Below are 15,016 nucleotides of genomic sequence, written 5' to 3' on the forward strand. Positions count from 1 at the left end.
AAATATGACCACCATAGCATCTTAAGTCATATAGCTACCCTCTAAAGGCTTCCCCCCATCTGCCTAACAGTACCTTGCCCTAACCCAGGGTTTTCCAAACTCAGTCCTCAGGACCCAAAAGGGTGCGTTATTTGTTTGTTTTTTGCCCTAGTACTACACACAGCTGATTTAAAATAATCAACTAATCATCAAGCTTCAACCATTTAGATCAGCTGTGTAGTGTTCGGGGCAAAAACCAAAACTTGCTCCCCTTATGTCCCGAGGACCGAGTTTGGGAAATGCTGCCCTAACCCTTACCCTAACAGTAACAGTAACTTGATAACCTTAACCCTAACAGTAACGTGATAACCCTAACAGTACCTTGATCTCCTTCTTCTTGCTGGGGGTGGGGACACCATCCTCATCCTCCTCTTGGGCGTGGTATTCCTCTAGATCCTGTTCCTCATCCTGATCCTCCTCTTGGTCCTGCTCCAAACTGGGTGGTTCCAGTTCTGTCTCCTGTTCGTCCCCAGAGGGGCTGTGGAGGTGGGGGTGTTCACTGCCACTGTGCTGGGACAGACCATCCTGGTTTTCACACATGGCCGACACTGGCCGGGAGAACTCTGCTAGTTACACCAAGGCACAGTGGGACTGTTTTATTACGAGAGAACTGTCCAGCATTAGATATACATATAGTAAGTATATGGCCACATCTACAGTACATCTTAAGACACTGTCTTTAGGTATGAAAAAATATCCCATAGCCACTAATGTATCATTCAATGTTTTCACTTTTAACAATTGTTCGTTGTGTGAGTAGCCCCTGAGGAACACCACTATGGTACCTACCTCCGTCCAGACTGCGGGACAGCAGGTACCTCTTGCTGGTGGATCGTTCAAAGTGTGGCGCGGGCCGGTCTATGAGAGCGCTGGCCTGCCGTGTCTGGGCCTGGGTTCGCCCACTGTATCGAAACTTAGAGCCCATCACCAAGAAGCCCTTAGGAGGAGGCTCTGGAGACACTAACCTGGAGGTGTATAGTCCACAGACAGAGAGGAATTCATCAGCCCTAATTCTGGGGACTTTAACCTGAAGATTACCTGGCATTTTGGTTGCAACAGTATAAAAACAACAAGGGTTAACTTAAAATACTGGGGAAAGAGAAATTCCCCATCCTTGCTTTACAACAATACGATTGAGAGAAAGACCAAGATGTTAGTATGAGATTAGTTACTGGATGTAATAAATAACTTTGTAAAATGCTGAGAACATTGGACTCTGATCTTTGCACTGTTGCAGTGTTGAAAACATTGCTCTATACTACTGTATGTGGTTCCCTATTCCCCTTACAGTGAATTCCTCAAAGCCTGAGGTAACAGGGGTAGAGAAGCACCAGAGATACAAAGTAACATGAGGAGGAAACAGAGAGGGAAACACCCTGAGCCTCAGTGTAGTGCTGGCTGCTGTGGAATAAAATGCTGCTGTGGATGGTGCCTATAGGGAGACGGAGCCCTGATCAGAGCTGTGCTCTAATCACTCCTGAGCTTCCCCTGTAGCAGGATACAGCAGGTGCTGTAGACTGCTGGGAAGAAGCTACTGAGGGATGTGGACAGGAGGGATGTGGTGAGATGGTAGCTATATTTGGCTGCCTAAGATGAAGAGGACTTGAGGAGAAATGGCTTGCTAGGCGTAACATAATAGAGTCCTACTCCTTGAAGGGAAAAGATACCTGAAGAAGGTGTGGTGCTCGATGCAGACCTTCCACAGTCTCTTAGCCGCCCGGTGGTTTGGAAGCTTGAAGCCAATAGTGCTCTCAAACTGCTCGTACTGGTTTCAGAGAGGGAGACAGAAACAGAGGGAAGGAGGGAGGGATGGGCAGTTGTTTACTGTGGTTACATAGATTAGAGTATGAGGGAGTGACAGCAGTTTTGAATGACATGATACATTCTTAAAAATAACCTTGACATGCATCATCACTTTATTTCATATTCCAAACTGTCACAATTTTAAGTTATATGCTGTTCAACTACATTTGCTGAATCGGCCCGCTTGTCACTCAGGAGATGCAATGAGCTCTAAGCAAAAAGACACCGTGTGAAACTATTCACTGCTGTAAATCCCCGGAGATTTGCAAGAATGCACACGACACTCTTAGAAAAAAAGGTGCTACCTAGAACCTTTAAGGGTTTGTTGGCTGTCCCCATAGGAGAACCCTTTGAATAACCCTTTTTGGTTCCATGTAGAAACCTTTCTAAAGAGGGTTCATGGAACCCAACATGGTTCTACTTGGAACCTAAATGGTTATCTTATTGGGACAGTTGAATAACCCCTTTGGTACACTTTTTTCTAAGATTACAGTAATCTGCTATCCCTGAAATTACAGCCCTGTGACCACCAGACAGATTCCTGCACTGAGCTGAGCAAAGGACTAAGAAACTGCAGTTTTCAGACAGCAGGGACAAACATGAGGGTGGCATTTCATGGCTCTATATTTATAATTTTCATCCCTATATTCTGGGTGCTGCTGCAGCTGCACTGGCTGTGTTAAAAGCTCCCTTTATCCCTCTCTTCCACTATCTCACTATGGGGCTCTGTCACTTCAGAAGGCCTGGCCAGACAGCCTGTCACACTGGGCTGGGGCTCAGCTCAGTAGACTGCAGAGGTTGAGGCTGCAGCGCTGCAAGGACTGAACAGGGACTTGGAGAGAGAGGCAGGCTATAGATTCTAAGCCTGTGGAGCAGCAAAATTGTGGGGGGAATACGATTTTTCATTTGCATTTATTTAGCCAGGACAGTCCACTCAGTAATACTTGCCACTGTTTTCCAGGGAGTCCTGGCTTCCATAGAATCAATAAAACATATACAGCATACCCATTGGCATACATTCACAAGCACATCTAAAATCACAGCATACACATCACACGTGGTAGCATACATAGAAATCCAAGCACACATTACAACTATGTGCACTGCTCTTTTGAAGGCGGAAATGCTAGCTAGCTGACATGTAGATAAGTCCAGCTTGTTCCAGAGCAATGGTCCAAATAACATTTTCCAGGAAGTTGATTAATTCCACATGGTTAGTTCTCTGGTCACACATCAGCTTCCACACTGTCCTTTAGCTGGTCGTATTTCCAGTTATAACAGAAATGGAGTGCATACATTTCTCAACGCATAATTTTGTAAGGTGGTAAAACCTCAACTACAGTGCAGCCATTCTCTCATTTGGTTCAGCTTACCTCTCCGGGCCGGATCTTGATATAGAAGTTACTCCTCTTGTAGGATATCTTGAGAATCTTTGGCCAGGCGAAGCGGTTGATCCTCAGGCGGTCGCGGTATATCAGGAGGCCGTTGGCACATACGCCCAGCATGATGTCAATCCCTTCTGAATCCTGGAGCAGCCAAGAGCCAGCATGGCAGAGTAGAGGATGATGAAAAGAGAGGAAGAAGAGAGGGAAGGAGAGGAAATAAAGTAATATGTTGGTGTATAGGGTAAAATAAATCATCCTGCACGGTCACATAGGAACATAGATGCACAAAATATCCTAAGTAACCAATAAAATCTCATAGTTTGAAACTGGATTAACATCTATGTTTTACACATTAAATCCACGTGGTTACAGGGTTAAAACAGAAACAACTCAAAGTATCATCAAGTAATCTCACGGCTTGCTAGAACATTGTGAACTGCGGTGGAGCAGTGTTCTAAGCAGCTCACTCTGGCTCTGAGCATCATGAATTTGCGCCCAGTAAATTTGCGCCCAGGCCTATATCAACGTTCTCAGGGCCTTTTCAAAAGTCCGAAATCAATGTCAATATCTAGTGATCAGGCTGATGTAACAGAATACCTTGGCATGATGGAGATCCACCCCATACATGGATAGCTTCTTAGCATTTTCTAGGAAGTTGATTTCTGCGTCAGCTGGCGTCATACCCCTGAAACAAAAATACATCTACTCACACAGGAGAACACATTTAATATTTTAGAGTGGTAGGCCTGATATATCCATTCCCATGTCTCTTCCTCCACCTTTGGCCAAGAGCCAAGAGCTGTTGCCATGCCTGGACAGGGAGGGAGGAGACCCTGAGACTGGGGAAGTGTTGATAGTGTTGGCAAGGCCTCCATGTAGACAGCCATGACAGATGCCAGGGCAATGTGGTGGCATTTGTCAACATATGTATGATGTGTTGTTGGACACTGTCTGAGTAGAGCTGTTTCAACAGGCTCCAATGTTTCCATATGAATGGGAGATGGAGATGAAACCAGTGACGTAGTGGGGACTATTATGCAGGTATATGCTCTATACCCACTCAGTGGTCATTGCGTATACTCACTTCTTAATCCCCACTGATGCGCATCAAAGTAGTATAGGGGAGGTATACGCTGTATCAATGATGTACTGTAGAACAATAGAGAAATCATGCACAAAGTAACCTACACAAATGCAAAGCACATGAAATATATTCATGCGAGTCGCACACATAGCCTAGTAGTTTCAGCGGAATACCATCTGTCAGGCAGCAAGAGTGCGCAGCTCTCAACTGGTAGGCACATGGAGCAGCTCACAGAAGAATGACATCGGTAGTTGGTAATGGAGGGAAGGAAAGACGTTTCAATGTATGATATCTGCCAGTAAATGCTAACAAAGGCAACAATGGGTATGAAAACCAGGTATTGAAAAGGTTTGGTCCGAGTCTTGTGTCGCGGAGTCTAGGAATATGGCTTTGCTGTTCTGTTCAGGGACTTTACAAGACTACTATGAGCCAGGAGACGTCACGGCCGGCTCTAAAATGGTCCTGGGTAGAGGTGGAGCGAGGGAGTGCACAGGCAAGTGTGTTGCAAAAGGAGGAGAAAGTGAGAGAATTATAACAAGTAGAGAGAAGCTGAATTCAGAAAGTAACTTAAGTTGGAGTATCGTTGCAGAAATAGGACGTGCTGGAGTTCTGGAAAAGGATTGTTCCATACCACCACATCATTTCGCCTTCGGGATTATCGTTGGCTACACATGCCTCTGCCTAATGTCAATATGCCTTGTCTACTGCTGTTAACGTTAGTTATTACTGTTTTATTTCACTGTAGAGCCCCCTGCCCCGCCATAAATGCCTTAGATAGCTCTTTTGTCCCACCCTCCACACATGCGGAGACCTCACCTGGCTTAAATGGTGCCTCCTGAGACGCAACCACTCTCATCGTCACTCAATGCCGAGGTTTACCTCCACTGTACTCACATCCTACCATACCCTTGTCTGTACATCATGCTCTGAATCTATTCTATCACGCACAGAAATCTGCTCCTTTTATTCTCTGTTCCCAAAGCACTAGACGACCAGTTCTTATAGCCTGTAGCCGTACTCTTATCCTGCTCCTCCTCTGTTCCTCTGGGAATGTAGAGGTGAACCCAGGTCCTGTAGCCCCCAGCACCACACCTATTCTCCAGGCGCTCTCACTTGTTGACTTATGTAACCATAAAAGCCTTGGTTTCATGCATGTTAACATCAGATGCCTCCTCCCTAAGTGTGTTTTATTCACTGCTTTAGCACACTCCGACAACCCTGATGACCTATCCGTGTCTGAATCCTGGCTTAGGAAGGCCACCAAAATCCATCCCCAACTACAACATTTTCCGACAAGATTGAACGGCCAAAGGGGGCGGAGATGCAATCTACTGCAGAGATAGCCTGCAGAGTTCTCTCATACTATCCAGGTCTGTGCCCAAACTATTCGAGCTTCTACTTAAAAAAATCCACCTTTCCCAGAAATAAGTCTCTCACCATTGCCGCTTGTTATAGACATCCTCAGCCCCCAGCTGTGCCCTGGACACCATATGTGAATAGATTACCCCCCATCTATCTTCAGAGTTCGTACTGTTAGGTGACCTAAACGGGGATATGCTTAACACCCCGGCCATCCTACAATCTAAGCTAGATGCCCTCAATCTCACACAAATTTACAAAGAAACCTTCAAGGTACAATCCTGAATCTGTAACCATGGGCAACCTCATAGACATCACCCTGACCAACTTGCCCTCTAAATACACCTCTGCTGTCTTCAACCAGGATCTCAGCGATAACTGCCTCATTGCCTGTGTCCGTAATGGGTCCACGGTCAAACGACCACCCCTTTATCACTGTCAAACGCTCCCTAAAACACTTCAGCAAGCAGGCCTTTCTTATCAACCTGGCCCGGGTATCCAGGAAGAATATTGACCTCATCCTGTCAGTAGAGGATGCCTGGTTGCTCTTTAGAAGTGTTTTTCTCACCATCTTAAATAAGCATGCCCTGTTCAAAAAATGCAGAACTAAGAACAGATATAGCCCTTGGTGCACCCCAGACTTGACTGCCCTTGACCAGCACAAAAACATCCTGTGGCGTATTGCATTTGCATCGAATAGCCCCTGTGATATGCAACTGTTAAGGGAAGTCAGGAACCAATATACACAGTCAGTTAAGAATGCTAAGGCTAGCTTTTTCAAACAGATATTTGCATCCTGTGGCACTAATTCTAAAAAGTTTTGGGACACTATAAAGTCCATGGAGAATAAGAGCACCTCCTCCCAGCTGCCCACTGCACTGAGGCTAGGAAACACTGTCACCACCGATAAATCCACGATAATCGATAATTTCAACAAGCATTTTTTTTTTTACGGCTGGCCATGCCTTCCACCTGGCTACCCTTACCCCGGCCAACAGCTCTGCACCCCCGCAGAAACTTACCCAAGCCCCCCCCACTTCTCCTTCACCCAAATCCAGACAGCTGATGTTCTGAAGGAGCTGCAAAAGCTGGATCCCTACAAAGCTGGGCTAGACAATCTGGACCCTCTCTTTCTAAAATTATCCGCCAAAATTGTTGCAACCCCTATTACTAGCCTGTTCAACCTCTCTTTCGTATCATCTGAGATCCCCAAAGATTGGAAAGCTGCCGCGGTCATCCCCCTCTTCAAAGGGGGAGACACTCTAGACCCAAACTGTTATAGACCTATAGCCATCCTGCCCTGCCTTTCTAAAATCTTAGAAAGCCAAGTTAACAAACAGATCACTGACCACGTCGAATCCCACCATACCTTTTCCACTATTCAATCTGGTTTCCGAGCTGGTCATGGGTGCACCTCAGCCACGCTCAAGGTCCTAAACTATATCATAACCGCCATCGATAAAAGACAGTAATGTGCAGCCGTCTTCATCGACCTGGCCAAAGCTTTCAACTCTGTCAATCACCACAATCAACAGCTCTCAAATGACTGCCTCGCCTGGTTCACCAACTCCTTCTCAGATAGAGTTCAGTGTGTCAAATCGGAGGGCCTGTTGTCCGGACCACTGGCAGTCTCTATGCGGGTGCCACAGGGTTCCATTCTCGGGCTGACTCTTTTCTCTGTATATATCAATGATGTCGCTCTTGCTGCTGGTGATTATCTGATCCACCTCTACGCAGACGACACCATTCTGTATACATCTGACCCCTCTTTGGACACTGTGTTAACAAAACTCCAAACAAGCTTCACTGCCATACAACTCTCCTTCCGTAGCCTCCAACTGCGTTTAAATGCAAGTAAAAGTAAGTGCATGCTCTTCAACCGATTGCTGCCCCGCACCCGCCCGTCCGACTAGCATCACAACTCTGGGCGGTTCTGACTTAGAACTACAAATACCTAGGTGTCTGGTTAGACTGTAAATTCTCCTTCCAGACTCACATTAAGCATCTCCAATACAAAATTACATCTAGAATCAGCTTCCTATTTTGCAACAAAGCCTCTGTCGTGTCTTTACTATCATTAAAATACTTTTAGTTTTTATCAAAGATTCTCTGTAATTAGTATTACGCTATTAAACTGATTAATCATGTAACTGTAAATAACTAGGAAGTCGGGGCACCAAAGAAAATATTCAGATTACAAAGTTATAATTTTCCTAATATAAATTTTCAGACATTTTCATATCTGATCAATAGTCTTCTGATTAATGAATTCTTTACCTCACGTTAGTCTCATTCCAAACATTGTAAATTGTTGGTTATCTGCACGAACCCAGCCTTCACTATGAGTCATCCATACATCAATTGTCTTAAAATCATTTATTTACTAACTAAGTAATTCACAGAAATGCATAAACAAACAGTAGATAGTTACAAGGAAATGATAACGGAGTTTCCCTAGTGGGATAAACTGGCATCGCGGCTGTTTGGTGTACAAAAGGGAAGTGGGGGTCGACTGAGATAAGACAACAAACAGTTGATAATTATAATAATTGAAATGCTAATCCTTTGCACATGAACGCTCACTCATTCGGGAACAATTGCAATCAATATATATATGGGGTGGCAGGGTAGCCTAGTGGTTTGAGTGTTGGACCAGCAACCGGAAGGTTGCAAGTTCAAACTCCTGAGCTGACAAGGTACAAATCTGTCGTTCTGCCCCTGAATAGGCAGTTAACCCACTGTTCCTAGGCCATCAATGAAAATAAGAATTTGTTCTTAACTGACTTGCCTAGTTAAAAAAATATATATATTTACAGATCACTGTATCTGTACACAGCCCATCTGTAAATAGCATACCCAACTGCCTCATCCCATATTGTTTTAGTTTTTTTTTTGCTCCCCAGTATCTCTACTTGCACATCATCATCTGCACATCTACCACTCCAGTGTTAATGCTAAATTGTAATTATTTCACCTCTATGGCAAATGTATTGCCATAGACTTGTACATAGACTTTTCTATTGTGTTATTGACTGTTTGTCCAATGTGTAACTTTGTGTTGTTGTTTTTGACGCACTGCTTGGCTTTATCTCGGCCAGGTAGCAGTTGTAAATGAGAACTTGTTCTCAGCTGGCCTACCTAGTTAAATGAAGGTGAAATAAATAAAAATATATTTTTTTAGTTCAATCGATGGAGCTAGCTACCAGCCAGAGTGGTGTTACTGTAGCTAGTTACCCATCGGAGTGATGGACATCAAGGAATTGTTAATAACAGCTGTGAGTTGAAGTAATTTTGTTATAAAAGATTTCTGTGAAAGTGATTGAACTTTCTGTTTATGTTTTGAAAGAAGAGGACATTAAAGTTGTGGACTTTTCAGTTGTTTGACATTACATAGTAGTGCAAGTATAAGAAGGGACACTGTTGGTCACACCAAGACAGTCGTGAAGAGGGCACGACAAAGCCTATTCCCCCTCAGGAAACTAAAAAGATTTGGCATGGGTCCTGAGATCCTCAAAAGGTTCTACAGCTACAACATCAAGAGCATCACTGCCTGGTACGGCAACTACTCGGCATCTGACCGCAAGGCACTACAGAGGGTAGTGCGTACGGCCCAGTACATCACTGGGGCTAAGCTGCCTGCCATCCAGGACTTCTACACCAGGCGGTGTCAAAGGAAGGCCCTAAAAATTGTTAAAGACCCCAGCCACCCCAGTCATAGACTGTTCTCTCTACTACCGCATGGCAAGCGGTACCGGAGTGCCAAGTCTAGGACAAAAAGGCTTCTCAACAGTTTTTACCCCCAAGCCATAAGCCTCCTGAACAGGTAATCAAATGGCTACCCGGACTATTTGCATTGTGTGCCCCCCCAACCCCTCTTTTTACGCTGCTGCTACTCTCTGTTTATCATATATGCATAGACACTTTAACTATACATTAATGTACATACTACCTGAACTGGGCCGACCAACCAGTGCTCCCGCACAGTGGCTAACCGGGATATCTGCATTGTGTCCCACCCACCAACACCTTTTTTTATGCTTCTGCTACTCTCTGTTCATCATATATGCATAGTCACTTTAACCATATCTACATGTACATACTACCTCAATCAGCCTGACTAACCAGTGTCTGTATGTAGCCTCGCTACTTTTATAGCCTCACTACTGTTGTTTTATTTCTTTACCTACCTATTGTTCACCTAATACCTTTTTTGCACTATTGGTTAGAGCCTGTAAGTAAGCATTTCACTGTAAGGTCTACTACACCTGTTGTATTCGGCGCACGTGACAAATAAACTTTGATTTGATTTGATTTGTTAATGTGAACATTCATGCCTAATTAGCCATTCAAAGGAGAAGAATATTACCGTGACAACGTTGCAGACTACTTCTATTGTTTTAGTCCCTGCCAGCCCTCATACAGACTCCATGAACACAGTAACAGGTGTCATTCTTTATTTTTTGTTTGTTTATTTGTTTGTTATTGTGATATCTGAGATAAATGCCATAAGACTGCTAGGTTGTTTTCAATGGTTGTCTTCAATCTAGGCTACACAAGCAGGTGAGGTAGATTACAGTAGGCTATTCTGTGAACTGTGAAATTGTGCCTGTGTTGTTGCCTAAAACACACAATATATTTTCATTATTTTAAAGCAGAATTGTATTTTCTTTAGTACTGCCTTGGGGTAGGGGGCCTAACCTGTCTTAGGTATTGGGATGTATTGCAGGTGGATGCTCCATGCTATTAACCACATAATCTGAGTGAGTTATTTTTTTAACGTTTCACCCTATGCTATTAGGAAAGATGCCACTAATACTAAGTACTGTGGTGAGGTTAAATGTGTTGGACAGTAGAGACGCAGCTCTGGTTGTTATCTGAGAAAAACCCTACAAAAACAGCTATTTTCTACCTGTTATACTTAGTTAAATCTTTGCGATGTGCAATTCAGTCAACATGCTCTGTTTGAATGAATAGTTCTAAACGCTATCCCAAAAAACCTTCCCAATTAAATGCTAACTGCAAAGAACGTCTCCTGGCAGAATGATATCGTGATGATTTGTATCAATGGGAGGGCACTTGTTTTTCAAACTCTGCCATCGCATGTACTCTGTAGGCCAAAATTGTTGTACAGTTGGCATAGAAACACCGCTAGCCAAACTGTCTCTTGATAGGTGCATAACTGAATTAAAGGGCAACTACACCCTCCCCCTCAAAAATTCCCAAACATCAAAAATGTTTTCCTGATATTGTTTAAGAGCATTGTTGTGGACGAATGACATCATTATTTATTTTTTTATTTATTTTTTATTAAACCTGAAAAAAACTATAGGAAAACATAGAATTTTGAAACAGGGCCCTTTCCTTTGCCAGACGGGCCGTTTGATCTGAGTAATCCCATTTCTCCAGGCACCACTACACGACTGGATGTAACCAAAATGGATTTACTATAAACATGCAACTGAAATAAATCTAACTGGGCCAAGAGCATTTATTCTGATCATGTGTCCATAGTCACGGCCCTATAATTTTTCTGGTGGTCAGAAGATACTCTTGACCCTGACCATAACTCCTACCTGTAGTTACGATGGAGCTCCATGACCCTCTCCTCCAGCTCTCGCGTCTGATTGGGTGCAAAGCGGAAGTCGCTGACGTAGTCGGGACCGTGGTCATCGGTGTCATAGTCTCCCAGCTCGGCCTGCACGGCGTAGGAACCCAGCAGGGCGTGGGTCACGAAGGAGCAGGGCAGACGGCCTGACAACATGTCATCTCTCAGCTGAAGACACAGGTAGTACCTGTCATAAAAGAGAGAGGGGGGGGGGGGCAAGACAAGGGGAGAGGGACTAGTTCAAATAAGTTCTCACCAAAGGCAAGCTCCAATGAGAATGTTGAGGAGTTAATCCAGAACAGCCAGTGGAACTCCAAATGTAGCTAAACCTGTAAATAGAGTATGTTTTTGAATCCTTTGCAGTGAAATATGACCTGTAAATGATTACAATCGTAAAAAGTATTTCTGTAGAAACGTTTGTTGTTTGACAGAGATAGTTCAATGTGAGAACTGATAATTATGAGAGACTTTGCATGCTGCCAGTTTATATGTATGTACAGTATGTGTGTGTGTATATAAAAACAGTATGTGAGAATGCTATGGGGGCCTCTTCACACTGCTCTGCTGTACAACAGTACCTGGTGATGTCCTCTGTCAACTGGGAGGGGTCTGGAGGGTAGAACTTGACAGAGAAGGCAAAGTGCCAGGGAGCAGCTGAGGAGCGACACAGGAGATGTGATGAGTTTACTCCCCATGTGGACTGGACATGTATCACAAAGGTGTGAGTGACACACATGCAATAATAACAGTAATAATAACAACCATAATAATAGTAATAATTAGGAGGGTGCTTATATTTGTCCTATTTCACACATGTACAAGTGTGTATTAAAACACATGTGGGAATTGGAAATGTGCGTATCCCAACTCCCCCTGAGACACCCTCAGAGAGTGGGGTCACATGTATGACATAGTCATAAAATCACCATAACATGTGTCACAATAAAGATCTATTTGTGTGAACATTCTCCAGCAGCAGCATAGTAATACACTTATGTTAAACAAACTCATTATATCATCTTGCATAATGGGACTAAAGCTTCTGATTATACTGCATAAGTATTTAGCAGATTCCATATACAAACAGTATATAATTAAGCAATAAGGCCAGGAGAGGTGTAGTATATGGTCATTATTCCACGGCTAAGGGCTGTTCTTAGGTACGACGCAACAGGTGCCTGGATGCAGCCCTTAGCCATGGCATAATGGCCATATACCACAAACGTGAGGTGACTTATAGCTGTTATAAATTGGTTACTAACGTAATTAGACCAGTAAATAGCATCATTTTGTCATTCCCACTGTATACGGTCTGATATACCACAGCTTTCAGCCAATCAGCATTCAGGAATCGAACCATGATGTGTGTGCTGCGTGTGGGCCGAGGATACTCACTGCGCATCTGCTTCTTGATCTCCTTGGAGGGGTCCAACCAATTCTGAAAGACATATAGGAGAGACAGAAAGAATTCCCAGGGGTCTGTGAGAGAAGTGGCTAATGCACAACCTGTTGCCAAACACTCATTCACCCTGCAATTCTAATTGAAGATGGTGATTCTAGTGAAAGCATTTGCATATGGTTCAATAGAAAGAGGAGGAGAGGGATGCAGGAGGAACCCTCCCCCATTGAGACTTTCAGCATGAGGAGATGAGAGTGGCAGGCCCAGCATCTGTTTGCCCATTGTGACAGTAAATGACCACCGGCCAGTTAATATCCTATCAGCTTGTATCACACCAGATCTGTACAATGACATCATTCAGCATGAGAGGCGCTGTTTCTGACACTCCTCCTGCTGCCTTGTGCTAATAAAACTTCCTCCTTCAACGCACACCCTTGTTTACCTTGTGAAATCTCTCAGATCATTCCCTGCCCTTTGACAATGTGTACTGTTAATGGAGTTGAACAGGAAGAGTGAATACGCCTATCACATGGTTAATAACGCAGGCAGCCGTATGCCGAACCACAAACAGTGAGCTTCCCAGCATCCCGAACCTGAGTGGCACATCCCAGCTGCTGAGTAAGGCTGAAAGCTTTTTTGGCAGTCACTATCACTTCTGCCAGAGTGAAATCAGGAGTGGAAAAGGTTGAAACAGCACAGCAGTCTCCAACATCTTCTTTGGAAACCCACAAGTGTTCCTGACAACTTCAGAACACACAACATGAAAAATAGCCACTAATAAACTGAGATCCAACCACAAACTCTCTTTCTCTCTCTCACACACACACACACACACACACACCCCGGGTGAGGTCCATTTACATTTTAGTAATTTAGCAGATGCTCTTCTCCAGAGCGAATTACATTGCATTCATCTTAAGATGGCTAGGTGAGTAAACCACATATCTTAGTCGTAGTAATTACAGTCGTGGCCAAACATTTTGAGAATGAAACAAATATTAATTTCCACAAAGTCTGCTGCCTCATTGTCTTTAGATATTTTTGTCAGATGTTACTATGGAATACTGAAGAATAATTACAAGCATTTCATAAGTGTCAAAGGCTTTTATTGAAAATTACATGAAGTTGATGCAAAGAGTCAATATTTGCAGTATTGACCCTTCTTTTTCAAGACCTCTGCAATCCGCCCTGGCATGCTGTCAATTAACTTCTGGGCCACATCCTGACTGATGGCAGCCCATTCTTGCATAATCAATGCTTGGAGTTTGTCAGAATTTGTAGGGTTTGTTTGTCTACACACCTCTTGACGATTGACCACAAGTTCTCAGTGGGATTAAGGTCTGGGGAGTTTCCTGGCCATGGACACAAAATATTGATGTTTTGTTCCCCGAGTCACTTAGTTATCACTTTTGCCTTATGGCAAGGTGCTCCATCATGCTGGAAAAGGCATTGTTCGTCACCAAACTGTTCCTGGATGGTTGGGAGAAGTTGCCCTCGGAGGATGTGTTGGTACCATTCTTATTCATGGCTGTGTTCTTAGGCAAAAGTGTGAGTGAGCCCACTCCCTTGGCTGAGAAGCAACCCCATGCATAAATGGTCTCAAGATGCTATACTGTTGGCATGACACAGGACTGATGGTAGCGCTCACCTTGTCTTCTCCAGACAAGCTTTTTTCCAGGTTGCCCCAAACAATTGAGAAAAAATCTGAAAAAATGACTTTACCCCAGTCCTCAGCAGTCCAATCCCTGTACCTTTTGCAGAATATCAGTCTGTCCCTGATGTTTTTCCTGGAGAGAAGTGGCTTCTTTGCTGCCCTTCTCGACACCAGGCCATCCTCCAAAAGTCTTCGCCTCACTGTGCGTACAGATGCACTCACACCTGCCTGCTGCCATTCCTGAGCAAGCTCTGTACTGGTGGTGCCCCAATCCCGCAGCTGAATCAACTTTAGGAGATGGTCCTGGTGCTTGCTGGACTTTCTTGGGCACCCTGAAGCCTTCTTCACAACAATTGAACCGCTTTCCTTGAAGTTCTTGACGATCTGATAAATGGTTGATTTAGGTGCAATCTTACTGGCAGCAATATCCTTGCCTGTGAAGCCCTTTTTCTGCAAAGCCATGATGACGGCACGTGTTTCCTTTCAGGTAACCATGGTTGACAGAGGAAGAACAATGATTCCAAGCACCACCCTCCTTTTGAAGCTTCCAGTCTGTTATTCAAACTCAATCAGCATGACAAAGTGATCTCCAGCCTTGTCCTCGTCAACACTCACACCTGTGTTAATGAGAGAATCACTGACATGATGTCAGCTGGTCCTTTTGTGGCAGGGCTGTAATGCAGTGGAA

The 15,016-nt window shown here is 44.1% G+C and overlaps 1 protein-coding gene across 9 annotated transcripts in view; it reads right to left on the bottom strand.

Moving 5' to 3' along the window:
* Positions 1-15,016, bottom strand: part of LOC115143415 (band 4.1-like protein 1) — a 174,917-nt gene that overhangs the window by 54,757 nt on the left and 105,144 nt on the right. For 7 of the 9 annotated variants that reach the window (XM_065001951.1, XM_065001952.1, XM_029683826.2 and 4 more), the window contains 8 exons: positions 12,671-12,713; positions 11,854-11,929; positions 11,244-11,462; positions 3,825-3,912; positions 3,216-3,368; positions 1,707-1,804; positions 829-1,004; positions 361-605 (listed from right to left, as the gene is read on the bottom strand). In XM_065001951.1, the coding sequence (XP_064858023.1) occupies positions 361-605; positions 829-1,004; positions 1,707-1,804; positions 3,216-3,368; positions 3,825-3,912; positions 11,244-11,462; positions 11,854-11,929; positions 12,671-12,713 (1,098 nt within the window). The remainder of the gene's footprint in view (positions 1-360; positions 606-828; positions 1,005-1,706; positions 1,805-3,215; positions 3,369-3,824; positions 3,913-11,243; positions 11,463-11,853; positions 11,930-12,670; positions 12,714-15,016) is intronic. The other 2 variants (XM_065001949.1, XM_029683832.2) reach the window with 1 other exon arrangement.

The sequence above is a fragment of the Oncorhynchus nerka genome, linkage group LG15 (genome assembly GCF_034236695.1).
Source record: "Oncorhynchus nerka isolate Pitt River linkage group LG15, Oner_Uvic_2.0, whole genome shotgun sequence".
In the NCBI taxonomy this organism is placed as follows: domain Eukaryota; kingdom Metazoa; phylum Chordata; class Actinopteri; order Salmoniformes; family Salmonidae; genus Oncorhynchus; species Oncorhynchus nerka.